At 36.4% G+C, this 17,429-nt stretch overlaps 3 protein-coding genes across 3 annotated transcripts; all 3 read right to left on the bottom strand.

The window, feature by feature from the left end:
- Window positions 1-8,247: 8,247 nt before the first annotated feature.
- On the bottom strand, window positions 8,248-9,186 carry TAS2R7 (taste 2 receptor member 7). The gene has a single exon (XM_002752181.4). The coding sequence runs from the start codon at window positions 9,184-9,186 to the stop codon at window positions 8,248-8,250; it is 939 nt and encodes a 312-aa protein (XP_002752227.4).
- A 4,366-nt stretch (window positions 9,187-13,552) lies between these two features.
- On the bottom strand, window positions 13,553-14,797 carry TAS2R8 (taste 2 receptor member 8). The gene has a single exon (XM_002752149.4). It carries the CDS (start codon window positions 14,480-14,482, stop codon window positions 13,553-13,555), a length of 930 nt encoding a protein of 309 aa, XP_002752195.1. The 5' UTR covers window positions 14,483-14,797.
- Window positions 14,798-16,496: 1,699 nt separating this feature from the next.
- On the bottom strand, window positions 16,497-17,429 carry TAS2R9 (taste 2 receptor member 9). The gene is given in 1 exon segment (XM_003733700.3): window positions 16,497-17,429. A coding segment is annotated over 1 exon segment (933 nt).

Below are 17,429 nucleotides of genomic sequence, written 5' to 3'. Positions count from 1 at the left end.
ATAGGCTGTTTTCTTCACTTTGTTGATTATTTTCTTTGCTGTGCAGACATCTTTATTTTGATATAGGGTCACTTGCTTATTTTTGCTTTTGTCATCTATATTTTGGGGATCATAAAAAAAATCATTCCCCAGACCAATGTCAAGAAGTTTTTTTCTATGGTTTTTTTTTTTTTTTTTTTTTTTGAGTTGGAGTCTTACTCAGTCACCCAGGCTGGAATGTAGTGGCATGGTGCAACTTCCACCTCCTGGGCTCAAGCGATTCTTCTACTTCAGCCTCCAGAGTAGCTGGGACTACAGGCATGCGCCACCATGCCAGGATAATTTTTGTATGTTTAGTAGGGCCGGGGTTTCACCATTTGGCCAGGCTGGTCTCAAACTCCTGACCTTGTGATCCGCTTGCCTTGGCTTCCCAAAGTGCTGGGATTACAGGTGTGAGCTATCACGCACAGGCCTCTATGCTTTTTTTAAAAGTAGTATTACAGTTTCAGATCTCACCTTAAGTTCATTTTGAGTGGATTTTTATACATGGTGTGAGGTAAGTGTCTACTTTCATTCTTCGTACGTGCATATCTAGTTCTTGAAGAGACTATTCTTTCTTCGATTGTGTGTTTTTGAAAGCCTTGTCAAAGATTAGTTGAACACAAATGCTTGAATTTCTTCTGATTCTGTTCTGTCGCATTGGTCTATATGCTTGTTATTATGCCTGCACAATATTGTTTTGATTACTGCTGCTTTGTAATAGAGATAAATATAATCTATACCTCAATTTATTTACTTACAACATTGGAATGATAATACTACCTATTTTGCAAGGTTGTCAGGATTAGACTAAATAATAAGATGGCTTAAAGAACTTATACAATACTTTGGGGATATATTATCAGTCTCAAGTTTGGGCACGTGAATATTAAAATCAAGATCATGTCCATTAATTCCAAAGAGCAGGGGGTGAAGGTAAAATTACATTTGGAAGAAGGCTGTAAGGAATAAATTGAAGGTCAGTTATCAGGTAAAAGCAGGTAAAGGTCAAAGCCTCATAGAGCCACGTGGAATTAAAGGCTAAACAAGTTAATTATTGGATGATAGAAAGGAAGGTGTCAAGTGTTTACTGGAGCAAAACCTAAACTTGAAGTGAGGCCTAAAGGCCAAGATCTGAACCTGGCAGAAGTACATGAGGAAGTAGGAGGTTAAGGCTTAAGGTAAGTTGCAGGGCAGTTCTCTCTCATTCTATTAGACTACAGCTTGCTGGCTAGGGTCTTCATTTTTATTAGTATTTTTAAATGTTAAAAGTTATCATTATTAAGGTTTAAATAATGTAGAAACAAAAAGAAAAAGTCTTATTGACTTTCACTACAATTTCATTTACAGAAATAAATCACTAATGACATTTTTGTCTATAATTTGAAATATTTTCTGAACATAAATCTGCCTCTTGTATGTGTATACTGACATTAGTTTGGTGCAAAAGTAAGTAATGGCAAAACTGCACTTACTTTTGCACCAATTTCTATCAGGGAAAATGAAAGAAAAATAATCACTTCTATTAATAAAAATAAAAATGAACACACTACTGCTATATTCAACAAAATTCTGAGTGAAAACATCATTATATATATGTGTATATATATTCCTTTTATATAGAAATGAAGTCATACTAATCTTTGTTTTTATTTAATAATATAGTTGGAATATAATTCCATATGCATACCACACATTTATATCTCCTTAATTCTTTTTAATAATGGAAATTATTTAACAAACATGATGAACATTTATATTGTTTCCAGTATTTTGTTATTATAACAGTATTGCAATGACATTTCTTATTCATTTATTTATCTATTATGCAATAATACTTGCAGGATAAATTCTAAGACTGAGAATTCTGGATAAAACACCAGACACACTTTACACAATGATAGTTTGTACAACTCATCTTCCAAAAATTGCATCAATTTGGAGTTCCCAAAAAGATATAAGAGAGTGGCTGCTTCCTATATGCTTACTAACAAAGTTTAAAAAAATTATGCAGTGTACACGAATGTATATCATCTAATTAATAATTTTTAAGTAAATATTTATTGTCATACCTCTAGAAAAATGTATAAATTATAATTATGCAGATTTACAGATATTTACAAAGCAAACACATTACATATTACAAAGCAAAATGTAATGCAGTCCACCTCAATAAGTAGTATAATCATAATTTTACATTATATTGCAACACTCCAAAGGAATCCCTTGTGCTGTTCCTCAGATACTGCCCTCCACTGCCTGTACACATATATCTTTCATATTGATTAGTATCACTGTTTTAAACTTTATGTAAAATGTAATAACATAATATTTACTCTCCTGAGTTCAGTTTCTTTCACTCAGAACTTCTATGAGTATGGTAGTAGCAGTGTCATTATTTTCATTGCTATGTAATATTCCATTCTATGACTATATTACAATTTACTCATCTGTTTTCCTGCTATTCCATTCTATAACTATACTACAATTTACTCATCTATTTCCCTCCTGGTTTATTTCTAATTTGGGCTATTTCAAATCATACTGCTAATAATTATACATTTTTTTAGTGCACATATGTTACATTACTGTTGTGTCTATTCCTGGAACAAAAATTCCTAGGTCATAGAATATAGGCATGTTCAGCTTTAGTACATAAACTGCAGTTCTCACTGCCTGCCTGAAGTGACAGACCGAGGCTGAGCAGACCTCCATGAAGTGGTCACGAGGGTCTGGCTCAATCTTCTGAAAATATAATCTGGGCCATCAGAACAAAAAGAGCTGGAGCCGTGAAGTTCTGACTTTCTGGAATTATGCCTCATGGTTACCCCCAGCAGCAAAAGAATCTGAAAATAAATATTTATTAGCAGGAAATGTTGCCAACCTGATCGGTATTGGGTTTCTGCAAAGAAAATGGGTAAAAATTGATACTGGGTAAATACATAGTGCTACTTGCCCTACTTTGTAGGTTATAGTTTAAAAATGAATATTCAATAAGGCAGACACAGAAGGATACAAAAATAATCAAGAGATGTCACTGTTACCTAAGTCAAAGAAACTGTAAGAGGGAAGAAATATATAGTAATATACAAAATTTTAAAGTGGTTAAAGACAAAAGGACTAAGAAAATATTACCAACTTTGATGATCGGAGACAAGCTGAGACCTCCAGGGAGAGTAATTTCAGGACACTTTCTTAAAGTGAGCAATTGTAGTAAGAACAATGGGTAGCTCCATAGGTTAGGGAACTTAGAAAAGTGTATGAAAGACTTTATTTTAGGCTAAGGGAGACTTGAGAAATTTCGGGCTATACATAGCTGAATTAGTGAAGGCTGAAGAGGCAAAGAAGGGCACACAAGTTGTAAAAACAAAATATGGAATTTTCATCCAGAGAAAAAAGAATATTTCTTTCATTAACGATATTTTAAAGAGATAAATACGGTGATTCTAGTCTAACGAGTCTCAACCTCTTTTTTTTTTTTTAACATACTAATTATAGATCTCTTAGTGCCTGAACACATTCAGCGATAAGACTAATTTTCCCTGGATAACTCAATTGTCTCAAGTTTTATTTTATTTATTTATTTATTTATTTTGAGACGGAGTTTGCCCTTGTTACCCAGGCTGGAGTGCAATGGTGCGATCTCGGCTCACTGCAACCTCCACCTCCTGGGTTCAGGCAATTCTCCTGCCTCAGCCTCCTGAGTAGCTGGGATTACAGGCACGCGCCACCATGCCCAGCTAATTTTTTGTATTTTTAGTAGAGACGGGGTTTCACCATGTTGACCAGGATGGTCTCGATCTCTTGACCTCGTGATCCACCAGCCTCGGCCTCCCAAAGTGCTGGGATTACAGTCTCAAGTTTTAATAATTCAAAGAAATCTATTTTAATATTGTTCTAAGGTAATTAAGAATTATTAAAGAATATAAAAATAAATTTTAAATTCAAAATTATTTAAGATAACTTAATTATAAAAATTATTTTAAACTATCAACAAATTATCCTCCTTTTAAAATCCAGAGCTCTTTTTGTATATTCCAGAACTACACAAACAAAATTACTCTTTGTTCTGTGTAATTAGGTAGAACTATCATGCTTATTCAAGCTACTGTTTGATCCAGCAATCCCACTATTAGGTATCTACCAGGAAGAAAATAAGTCATTAAAATTTGAGAGCCTTGATATTGTGTCTGATGGCTGCTAAGTATATCTATCCCGATTGTATTCTCGATAACTAGGGAAATAACCTAACCACGAGGTAGGAATGTGGATTCACTGGAGTCACCAGGATTTTTTCCCCTAAGCCTCTACTCCTGCTGGAAGATTACAACGGCATTTTGATTGCTCTGAAAATAGTGTCAGGTCAAACCTTTTATTGACATTTCTTAAAATATATAATTACTCCCCTTTCTCAATTCTGTCAAATGAGTGCATTTCCCTTGGAGAGGACTGAGAATTGGGAAACTGTTTACGATGAAAACTTACGGTCACTTGGCAGAGTCTTTGCTCGACGGGACACAGCCTCCTCCTCAATCAAAGGACTTTTATTGAAGTGACTTTGTACTTGAAGCTTGAAGAGGAACAGTAATTTTTCATTGCACTAGCTTCTTGGTATTTCATTTTTTTCTTATGTAATTCAAGAAACAATTTACTTCACTTTCTGTCTGAATCCTGGGAACACCATTTCTGCTAGTTATCACTGCAGATTCCTGTACATCATGGTATTCTGATGAGCTCTGGTTGGCCTTCTTGTCAAATGTAGTAACTACACGTAACAATTTCAACAAACTAATTGACACTGGGAGTCCAGTTTCTTGACAGACTCTCCCACTAGGCAACTCTGGCTTACAGAGAACAGGCCATCACTGAGTTCCCATTGCTGCCAGTGCTCCCCTCACCAGGACATTCGTTATGTCTCAGTGAAGGGACATCCTTAGGGATCTCTCAGGGTACATAGGTAGCAGTTTCTCAGATCTTACAGAGTTTGTCTTTTGTGTCACTACCATCTCCCTGAGTTTCCCTGATCCCTTCTTAATATCATATCAAGGAAGTTGCAGCAGCTCCAACTTATATACGAAGTCATCAGTGTGCCAAGTTCCGTGGAGCCATCCAAATAAAATATGAGGTCTGGACTTATGTGCCTATGCCAGCATATTGAATCCCAAGTCATTACTGAAAGGCCCTCATTCAATAAATTTTCCATATATTAGGTGGATGCATAAGTAATTGCGGTTTTTGCCAATTATTAATAATGGCAGGCCTGGCACGGTGGCTCACGCCTAAAATCCCAGCACTTCAGGAGGCCAAGGTGGGTGGATCATCAGGTCAAGAGATCGAGACCATCCTGGTCAACATGGTGAAACCCTGTCTATACTAAAAACACAAAAAATTAGCTGGGCATGGTGACACATGCCTGTAATTCCAGCTACTCAGGAGGCTGAGGCAGGAGAATTGCCTGAACCCAGGAGGCGGAGGTTGCAGTGAGCCGAGATCGCACCATTGCACTCCAGCCTGGGTAACGAGAGCGAAAGTCTGTCTCAAAAAGAAAAGAAAATCCCCTAACTCCATTGCCACCATCAGATCTGAACCTCCATGATATCTCACATGGACTCCTTACTGTAATAACTTACCAGCTGGTCTTCCTAATTATACTCTCTCACCAAAACATACAGTATTCTTCCCACAACCAAAGTGAACTTATATCTATGTTTAAGTCAAAGCACTTTGCATATGACTTTAAATTCTTCAACGTCTTTCCATTGCACTTAAATCCAAATTCCCTCTCCCGACCTACAAGGCCTTTCATAATCTTGATCATGATCTCCTGCCATTCACTCCTTGCTCACCACACTTTAGTCATTCAGATCTTTATCACACTTTCTCAAACACTTGCTCCTTAAGGTCTTTGCACTTGTTCTGCCGTCTTTTCGAGACGTTATTTCTCCAGGCTGTTTTATGGCCAGATTATATTTGTCATTCAAGTCTCAGCTAAGAGTTCATTTTCCTGGGTTGATCTATCCTGACGATGCTATATACAGTTATCCTTCACCTTCAGTTGTTCTCAATTGCATTAATCATGACTCATAATTGTTTTTTTGTTTATTTGATCATTGTCTTCTATAATGTTTTCTATGACTGTACATTCCATAAGAGCATAGATTTTGTCACATTTTTCATCTGTATTTCCCGCATCCAGGATAGAGCCTGACAGTCAGACATTCAAGTGCTAATGGGTATCTTTTCATTAAGCAAGGAATAAAAACAGAAAAAGGAGTGTCTGTGTTTTCTGTAGCCCCTTCACTACACTCATTTAGAGAAAGCCTGAAAACTCTATCCTAAATAGTGTGAGTGAAAGAAACAGTGCAAATATTCATTTCAACCCTGAGTTATCATCTTTGCATAATTTCTCAGAATTAATATAATCCTAGAAGAAAAATCTACCCACTTTGGTTATATTACCTTCATCCTACGTAGGCCAGTAAAGAGAATTATGTACAGTAAGAGGTTACTAACACTGCTACTGTTTCTACCTCAATATCCTCTGCCTGGCTGCTGACCACAGAGAAATTGAATTTTGAGGTGCCATGTTTGCAATGTAAGTGGCAATTAAATTTCTAGGGTCCACAATATAGAGGCATCAAATGTGGGGCTTCTAAGCTTCCAATCAGCCTTTAAGTTTCTTTTGCTTCCATGTCTAATAAATTAACATGAACTGGGTCCTGGCTCATTTAGGGTATGGGGAAAGGTATTCTTTGAGACAATTTTCAGAAAAGTAAGCTTTAGCCTATGCATCTAATTTTCATTTGTTTCTTTAAATTACAAGGCACCCAAAACATCTTTGTAAATTTAGCCATTTAATCAATGTGTATCTTTTGCACTGTCAGAGTCAGAGAAGAAAATTAACATATAAAACTACTGTAAAACTAATTTTTATTTTTACCAAATTTATTGATGAGAACATTTACTATCCCTTTATTTATAAATACTTTCTTTTTTGGACACAAAGTTCATGGCTACTCTAGGCTGGTTAGTGCAGTGTTGATCACCACAAATATCTTTGCCACAACACAAACGATGTGCTTTTGATGGTACATCTCAAATATATTTTCCTTTTGTGGCCTGATACATGGTATTGTCTGGAGAATATTCAATATATATGTGAACAGAGAATGTGTTCTCTCTTTCTTTTATGGAGTCTTTAATAAATATCAGATCAGGTTGGTTGATAATGTATTCTACATTCTTACAGATATTCTGTTCTACAAATTACTGATATAAAATCATTGAACCCTTAAACAAAGATGGCTTTTATACAGTCCAACAATATTTCCCTGGAGTGTGGAGATATTCTACAGTGAGGCAATATATCCTTTGAGAGTTTTGACATTTTAACATATCCATATATAAGCTTTTGATTGAAGGTCTTATCACAGCATCTTGACAATCATTGCCTGGTGCAATCCATGGACACACATCTTTCATTGAGAAATTTTTTTCGATAAATAATTAATAGTTCAATTTAGACTTCTTATTTTTAGCCATTTTCAACATAAATTTTCCCTCTTTTAGTTATAGATAGGCCTTCATTCATTGATTGCTATTCTCAAATAATCTTCTAACTCACTGCGACAATATATTTAGCCATGCTATATACCTTAACTGTGATTATAATAAGATAATTCATAGAATTCCACGGCATTTATTAAGAACTGTGACTTTATTGAGTCTTTGCCAAAGGTAGAACTTAGTTGGATGATCTGAGAATAACAATCTAACTAGGACTATGAGAACGAACTAGCTGCTTTTCATAAGGATGCAAATAACAGCAAGATGCTATTACACTTGTTTTGAATTAGTCACACATCTTTGCATCTGGAAATAGGACTTAGAACTATGAAAATGCCCTCTACTCTCAATAGTTGATAGTAGGATATTAATTTCTGTTTGTTCTGAAACATGTTTAAAAAAAGCAACAACACACCAACTGTAAAGAAAGGAAGAGTGAGAGAAGAGAGAAGCAGGAAGACACAGACAAAGTCAGAGACAGAGATGAGAGATCCAGCCAGCTGTGCATGAGATTCCCTAAATTACAACCACAGATATCCTAAATAAGTTATAGGAGTAATTAATCACATAAAACATGAATGCAGGAACTGAAGGCACCTTAGAAACATCTCATTTTTGTTTGTCCTAGAAAAGCATAGTTTCTCTTCAGATCTATTTATGTTGTTAGAATTGTCTTACTTTTAGAATATACATTACTTTCCAAAGCACCTTTAGAGATGCATGTCTTAATTTAGTGTTTCCCAGTATTAGGATAAATGAATGGGTTGAGGGGTAGATTAGAGCTATAGACTCACCAAAAATCACAGCTAATTCCATCTCTGACATAAAGTAGCTGGAGGTGGCGATGAGAAAGCACAAACAGTAGGCAATAAAGAGGAGAAGGAAGGAAATGACAGCTTTCAGGGCTCTCACATGGGCTTCTGTGCTGGGGTCTCTGCACCCTGTGGCACTGAGCTGCATTCGCCTTATATGTCTATGCAGGGAGAGGATCAAGAGGAAAAAAGACATCAGGAACACGGAAAAGGGGAGCAGCGTTACCAGGTTGAGAAATAACTTGGTAGAAGCATGTTGATTTTTATTTACTCTGCAACTCCAAGTTAAGTTTGTTTTCCGTTTTGCCTTCACACAACGCCTGAAATCAGCATTCAAGTTCTCCGTGGCCGGAAGGCTGATAAACACAGAGAGAACCAAGCACCCCAGCAGAATCCAGAAAATCTCCCTGTCAATTCTCCACTTCATCCAGAGGAAAACTGGGTGAAAGAAATTAGCTATCTTGAAGAAATAGTAAATGCTGAGGCAGGTTGCAAACCAGATATTTAAATGGTTAGTTAGGGTCCAGAAGAAGTCGATGATTCTCATTTGTTTACCGGTGGCATAGACATCTGGATACAGCACCAGTGTAGAACAATCTAATAGTATTATGCACAATAGACAAATTCTGGATATGGCCAGACTTGTGAGGATTAAATCAATGGAGGCAATCTTCCTCTTCTTAACCCAGTCCACGCAGTTTACCAATCCAATGAATGCATTCCCTAAGATCCCAACTGAAAACTCTCCAACTGCTAAGATCAGTAAGGCAGTCTGCAATTTATCTGTCATGTTTAAATAGAGAAATAGGCAATTAGTTTCTAGTTGACCTGATAGAGTTTGACATCTACACCTGCTTCTTAGATTTTGACGTAACTTTCTTTATCTCTTCTTTGTAGTCTGTCTTGTAATGGAGACTGGGACGATAAATGAAGACTGGAGCTATCTTCATTAAATCCTAATTTAAATAAATAGTCTTGACAAACAATGTGGTTGGCGATCCTTGGCCTGGCACTGTATGCCCATTTACCTACTCAGCAGGTTGTATTTTTCCACATATGGTGAATTTAGGCTGAGCTACTGTTTACTAAGATGCAAACTGGGCCAGTTCCCTTTCGTAGTCCTGCAAGGTCTTTCTGAGGCTAAGGCGTATGCATTCTGAATTCATTAATTTGTGATGTATACTAGTAACCTCAATAGAGTTGCTATATTTAGCAACTAAAAAGTCAGGGCACCCGTTTAAACTTGAATTAAAGGTAAACAAATGAATCATTTTTTAGCATATATGACAAATTACATAAGATCAGTGCTTTCAGGAAGTACTGAAGTTCAACTTTGGTTGAGTGTTCCATATATTGTCTGGCGAACCTAAACATCAAGAATTTGGTAGCAAGTATAAAGTTGGCAAAAATTGAAATTCCTGGAAGAATATTTGTTTTGTTGTATGTTACTATTGATAATTAATGAAGAATCCAAAATTTGGCTTGAGAGTGAGAATTATATATTTTCAGGAAATTAAAAAAGTTAACACTAAATGTCGATTATTTCTTTCCAAGGAAACTTTAGCTTATTATTTTGGCTGTGCAATGAACAATTTTATGGCATAGTGTCTCTTAATGCAACACATTGTCTTATTGACAAAGTGACATTTAATGGTTACTTAGTGATGTTATATAATAAGGTAGGGGACCTATAATAAAACAAGACAATTATCTTTAAATTTTCATTTTCACTTAAAATGTTCTCAAGGAAACTTTGGGATGTATTAGATACCTCTGTAACTTTGTGGTGATATCATGGGTGTTTGAGTATGTCCAGTCTCTCCAAATTGTATGCATTAAATATATGAAGTCATTTTTATATCAATTATACTTTCATGAAGATTTTTTAAAAACTGTAAAAATGTTCTCAAGGATAGTTGTATGCATGAGAGAGAAGATAGTAAAATTCTGTATTTCATTCTCTCCATTCTCCTATTTACAAATTGCATGAGTATCAAGATCCTTAGCTCTTCTAGCAGGATACTGAAGATTAAACTTTCCACTTCTCCACAGATGAATTCTTACTTTGAAATATCTCCCTAGTTACTGAGAAGCACTTTACTACATGGTGTTTCCAGAAGAGTTCTTGGGTACTGGCACCTTCCTGGGAATGTGTGTCTCCTCTTATCCTTCCTTAAAAGGCAAACCTTCATTCTGGAGATGTAGCCTTCGTTTTTGGACAAACAGCATGATTAAGTAGCTATGTTTACAGGAAACTGGTACATCACCTGTGATAGAACAATCTTGGAAACGATAACCGACCTAGACTCATCGTTTTCCCCACAGTGTATCCTGGTAAATGAAGTACTCACAGAAGCTCTGATGACATCTTTGCCCAAATAATCTTTAGACCTTTTTTTGTTTGGTTTTGAAAGTAAATGTAGATTTTATGCATACCAGTGTTGTATAGCATGAAGTTATGTGAATATAGAGTTAAGAAAAAAAGTTCCACAGGAGAGTGTTCTGTCAAAAGTCTACTACTTAGAGCTCTAGACACTGCGGTCACTGAAGATGCTTGAAATGTTGGAGATGCAGCAAACAAAATATGGAGGAAAAATCTTAAGACGAATAGGATAAAACCTTCCCAAAAGTGCTAATTCAATAAAATATTTATTTCATCTAAACATTTAGAAAAATATAAAGTTCATCCTAGTGTAAAATCCACAGGTATTTTTTTAGAATATATTAATATATTTCATCAAAAGAACATGAATTCTTCCATCTTGTACAACAAAGAGTAACATAAACAGCTAGCATATTAGAAATATAGTTCACAAAGTTTACATGCTTAGAGTTGTAAGTATTAGTACTTTACAAAGTGAATTTTACATAATAATAAGACAAACAACTGATAATGTTCAGGTAATTAGTATTTTAGTTATAATAAAAGGAAATTAGTCGATTGAAATACATCAAAATTAAATATAGAAAATAATGGGAGTAAAAGCAAGAGTGCAGCCATATTAGAACATACACAACCTGAGACGCCACAGAGCAAACGTTTCAATATTATAGTGAGACTCAATTTCATCTTCACAGCAAAATTAAACATTTTTGGTGACACGCTTTCTTCTTTTTGAATAAAAGATTACTCTGTATTTTTTGTAAACATTTATTGCTTCTTCCACTGACATTTATTGCTTCTTCCACTGACAGTATGTGCTTCTTAAATGGTATATGTTAATGTCTTCCCAATTTATTTCTTTTGTTAAGTCCTGAGTGAAATTTGCAGGCTCTGGTTAGAGGAAAGAACCTGAGTGAGCAGTATGACAGATATTTGTTATCTCCATTCCTTTTTTAAGATTGTGAAGAGGGCTTAGGAACACCCCTTAAGTGAGTGGAACTTGAATGGGTTCGATTCCCACCCAGGTGTGGCATGAAAAGCAAGTTGTTTGAGAGGAAATTTAATTTCAAGGAAAATAAATAGAAAGCATCAGAAAAAGTTCAACCAGGGAATATTACCTAGGAGATCATGGATCAGGAAAACCAAAGACAGACCAGGAAGATCTGAGTTCTTAGTCAATAATCCAAATGGGAGTGACTCAGCAGAGCCAGGAAAGGAGCACAACTAAGGACCAGCAATAAAAATGTATGGCAGAGGCTGGGCAAGGTGGCTCATGCCGGCAATCCCAGCACTTTGGGAGACCGAGGCGGGAAGACCACAAGGTCAGGAGTTCAAGACCAGCCTGACCAACATGGTGAAACCCCGTCTCTACCAAAAATACAAAAGTTAGCTGGGCGTGATGGCATGCACCTGTACTCCCAGCTACTCAGGAGGCTGAGGCAGGAGAATCTCTTGAACTGGGGAGGCAGAGGTTGCAGTGAGCTGAGACCACACCATTGCACTCCAGCCTGGGAGACAGAGCGAGACTTTGTCTCAAAAAAAATAAGTATGACAAAGGAAAATGAGAAACCAGGAAACCAGTTAGTGTAGCCCAGGTTCACTTTACCATGAGCCAAAGTAAAGTCTGAAAAGACTTTAGGCAATGCATGCCTAACATTTGCATTGAGGAGACAAGAAGAGAAACATGAACTCTGAAATTCTTCATGGAAAGGGAGTGTAAAGATGAGCATTTCTGGTTGTAAAGAGACATAACAGATTAGTTTGCCACTAGGTCCTAATAACACTTAAAAAGATATGCATCCAAAATAAATGAGATAATGGGGAAAGTGAGAATGGACTTTTAAGAAAATTACTTCAAACGTGGGCAAAGGATATGAACACACTTTACAAAAGAAGACATACATGAGGCCAACAAACATATGAAAAGATGCTCATCATCACTGGTCGTTAGAGAAATGCAAATCAAAACTACATTGAGATACCATCTCATGCCAGTTGGAATGGGATCATTAAAAAATCTGGAGAAAACAGATGCTGAAGAGGATGTAGAGAAATAGGAACACTTTTATACTGCTGGTGGGAGTGTAAATTAGTTCAACCACTATGGAAGACAGTGTGGAGATTCCTCAAGGACCTAGAAATAGAAATTCCATTTGACCCAGCAATCCCATTACTGGGTGTATATCCAGAGGATTATAAATCGTTCTACTATAAGGACACATGCACATGAATGTTCATTGCAGCACTGTTTACAATAGCAAAGACCTGGAATCAACCCAAATGCCCAGTGACGATAGACTGGTCTGGGAAAATGTGGCACATATACACCATGGAATATTATGCAGCTATCAGAAACGATGAATTCATGTCCTTTGTAGGGACATGGATGAACCTGGAGACCATAATTCTCAGCAAACTGACACGAGAACAGAAAATGAAATACCTCATGTTCTCACTCATAGGTGGGTGTTGAACAACGAGAACACATAGACACAGGGAGGGGAGCACTACACACTGGGGTCTGTTGGGGGGAATAGGGGAGGGGACACCAGGGAGTGGGGAGTTGGGGAGAGATAGCATGGGGAGAAATGCCAGATATAGGTGAAGGGGAGGAAGGCAACAAATCACACTGCCACGTGTTTACCTATGCAACTATCTTGCATGTCCTTCACATGTACCCCAAAACCTAAAATGCAATTAAAGAAAAAAAGAAAATTGTATTTTTATTAGAGAAGAAGATTTGATTTTAAATTCCATTTATAAAACTAAGATTTCATATCATGCAGGCAATTTTTCTACAAGTCAGCATTTTGACAGATGCCTGCCTCAGTTTCTTATTGAAAATAATTAAAATAAGTGAGTGACCCAAGGGATAGAGAATTGCTATGATCTCTCCAAACACCATAGCTAATTTATATTTTGTAATAAGATAGCTAAAGGTCACCCAAAGAGAAATAATATAGTACAGGAAAAAAAAGAAGATAAATGAAGTCATAGTTTTAATGGCTCTCACATGAGCCTCTGTGCTGGGGTCTCTACAGCTGGTAGCATGGAGTTTTATTTGCTTGGTGTGTCTCCATAAAGATCTTACTAAAAGGATAAAAGATATCAGTGACACAATAAATGGGACAATTGCAAACAGGTTAAAGAGAGTCAAGGGTTTGAAGGATGGCATTTTACTCACATGGAACATTTCAGTAATATTTCTTTTATGCTTTGCAGTTGCATGAAACTTATAATCACAACTCAGCACGATTGGTACTATAAGACCGACCAACGAGGAAATGGCAAAGCATCCCAGCAGGATCCAGCGAGCCACCGTGTCAGTTTTCCACTTTAGCCAGAGAAAAAGTGGGTGAGAGAAATTAGCTATCTTGAGACAGTAAAAGACATTGAGGCAGGTGGTAAACCACATATTTAAGTAGTTGGCAAATGTCCAGAAGGTACAAATGACTATCTTTAGCTTCCTCTTTGTGTAAACATCTGGGTAAAGTACTATTAAAATGACATTTAGAACCATTACGCTGATCAAACAAATTCTGGAGAGAACTAAATTGGTGATGATGCAGTCAATTGTGGAGATCTTTTTCTTCTTAATCCAATCAACCCAGTTGACTAGTCCAATGAATCCATTCCCCAATACTCCTATTATGAATTCTCCAGTTATTAGGATTATAGAGATGCTATCTGCAGCACTGGACATGTTTGTAGAGATAACAATCTGATCTCAAATATCACTGTAGATGAGCTAATTTACAGGTGACCTATTGACGCATGATTAGTAAATTCTTGAATGATGCAATAATGTTTTCATCTGCTATTATTTTGACGTTGATATCATTCTAGAAGTGTTCGGCTCTCCTCTGAAATAGTATTGTCTCTACGTTCCCGAAGATGAAACCAACTAATTGCTCCAAATGAACAGCTTGACTAGTTATTTATAGGCTGGAAAAACTATAATTATTACCTTTTAGTGAATGAAATCTGAGACGTTTGGCTGAAATTTCTCTCATGCAAAATCAAAGAGATTTTATATCACAAATTTGCACCAAGCGTCTTGCTGCAGCTCTATATTTGGACCCATCAAATTGAGTTTTGAATAAGGAGTCACCAAAGAAAGAGATACATGTTTAATAAAAATCCAGTTGTGTAAGTAAAACTTCACTTTCATCATGTAAGTTATAAATGACCCACAAATCAGGTCTCCCAGATGGAAACAAATTTTCACTTCGGAAAGATAATTAGTACAATTAGAGTGTAGACAGCTAACATTTAATCAGAGGATAATAATTCTTTTCTTCATTTAAATGGCCAATTAGGGAAGGATATGATACAAATCTAATTATAAATGACATTTTTTAAGGCAGGAACATGGCAATATTTACTAAGTATTTGCTTTTTTGTTCAATTGTTTCTTAGAAGTGAAATATGCCAGATGAAGATTTGTTGTCTTTATTTTTTTTAATGTGAGAAATACCCTTGAGGACAATCCACTTCCTGAAAACTTGTCTCTTGTATAATAAGCATTTTAATCTAAAATTAAAAAAATTTAAACTTCACATTATTCTAGTTCTAATAAAATCCTTTTATAAGATTGGTGATCTCACAGTGCATGTTATTGCATTTTTTCTAGATTGGGAAAACATGTAAAAAAAACTTTTTTAACCTATCAGTATTTCCAAGGCATAGGACTAATTCTACTATTAAATTAGATTTATTTGTTTTGGGGTGAGGGAGAGTACAACTTAGCCCAAAATACGGTTGAATGTAGGCAATACAAATCACAATCCACTAGGGATCTTCTTGTATTTACATAGTTCTAAGGTGTATCTAACACATGCAGATTTTTCCTGTTTCTTACATGTGTGTAATGTGTAAGCAAAGCATAAACTTAATAACTTAAAGCAACCTAGTGACCTAAAAAATGTTACTGGAAACAAAATAGAAAAGTAAATGATGCAGGGGCAAAAACGGGTCCTGTCAGAGATTTCTGAGTTAGAAGGCTAAATAGAACATTCCAGAGAATCTTTAGGAACTGACTTCTAAAATTGCCATCCCCAGCTAGTGTACTTATGAGCAAGCTGACTACTGGGAGCCTCCACCTTCTTTCTTAAGGGGGTTCTGCTAAGCATAACCACCTGTGCATCGTCTCCTGGTCAAACCTTCATTCTTGAGATTATACTCCTTTTCACACATCGTATATCATCCTAGGCAGAATTTCATTCAAGATCGTTTTTCTCCCATCTTGATCAAGACAAATCCTTCCAGAAATGGAGGGGATCGGGCAGTGATGATAAAGACTGGCCTTCATTTCAAAGCAGAGAGTTGCTTTGCATGACTGATTTTATAGAAAGGGTAGATGAGTTCTAAAATCTTTTCCCAAAGCCTGTTTGCCTGAAATTCTTCTCCTCATTGAGTTCAAGGCCTTTGTCAGTATTTGCCAGAATAGAAGTAGGGCCTCTTTGTATTTAGCCAGACATGAAATGATGAAATGTTAATATGGAATTTAAATTCATGTTTTCTACGATGACAAAGAATATGTGGTGCAATAACACTCGATTACCAATTAAACCAGACAAAAATGTGAAGGAACACACAACAAATCTCTAGAATTATGGTAGATATTAATGACTTCCAATAGCATATAAGAGAAAATAAACATAACAAAAGAAGAGAGAATGCCTTTTGTTGATTTTTTTTCTCCTCTTTAGAGGTCTCTATGGAGCAAAAGGCTTTCTTCTTCTAAGGAAACCCTTCACAAATCTTAACATCTTCAGAAAAGCTTCCCTCAATTTGCTGTTTCCCATGATTAGGATTAATGAATGGCTTGATGGAAAAATGACAGTTACTATGCCACCAATCATCAACACTCATTTTTCCTGAGGAATCAGAGAGCTAGAGGTTATAACAAGAAAGACTGAATAGTACACAATGAGGAGGAGCAGAAAGATGATCACTGCCTTCATGGCCCTCATGTGGGCCGCTGTGCTGGGGTCTCTGAACCCTGTAGCATGCAGTTGAATCTGCTGGGTGTGTCTAACCAGGGAGAAAAGTAACAAGAAAAATGAGATCAGGCAAATAATAAAGGGAACCATCGCCCCGAGGTTCAGGGTTATCTGTTTAAAAGCATTTCGAATTTTACTCACTTTGAATTCCTGAGTAATGTTTACTTCATGACTGGCCTTGAAAAAGTCATACCATATATTCACTGAAATGCTCATAATTAAGGAGATAAGAAAGGACCCCAGAAGAATCCCAAGGATGACCTCGTTGATCTTTAGCTTCAGCCAGAAGAAAAATGGGTGGGATATATTGACTATCTTGAGTAAGTAGAAGATACTGAAGCAAGAAGTAAACCAGAGACTTGAATTATTTGCAAGTGTCCAGACAACATCCACAATGATTACTAGCTTGCTATTTTCGTATGCATCTTGAGAGAGCAGTATAAGGAAGCCATCTAAAGATATTACACACAGCAAACAGATTCTGGAGATGGCCAAGCTGATCAGGATGATGTCAATCAAGGAAACGTCTCTTCTCTTGAGCCAGTCAATGCAGTTAACTAGTACAATGAATCCATTTCCCAAAAGCCCTACGGTCAATTCACCAGCAATTAAAATGATATATATTGCCTCTATTGTACTTGGCAT

This window comes from Callithrix jacchus, chromosome 9 (genome assembly GCF_049354715.1).
Source record: "Callithrix jacchus isolate 240 chromosome 9, calJac240_pri, whole genome shotgun sequence".
NCBI lineage: Eukaryota > Metazoa > Chordata > Mammalia > Primates > Cebidae > Callithrix > Callithrix jacchus.
This window is presented reverse-complemented; position numbering and strand designations above follow the sequence as displayed.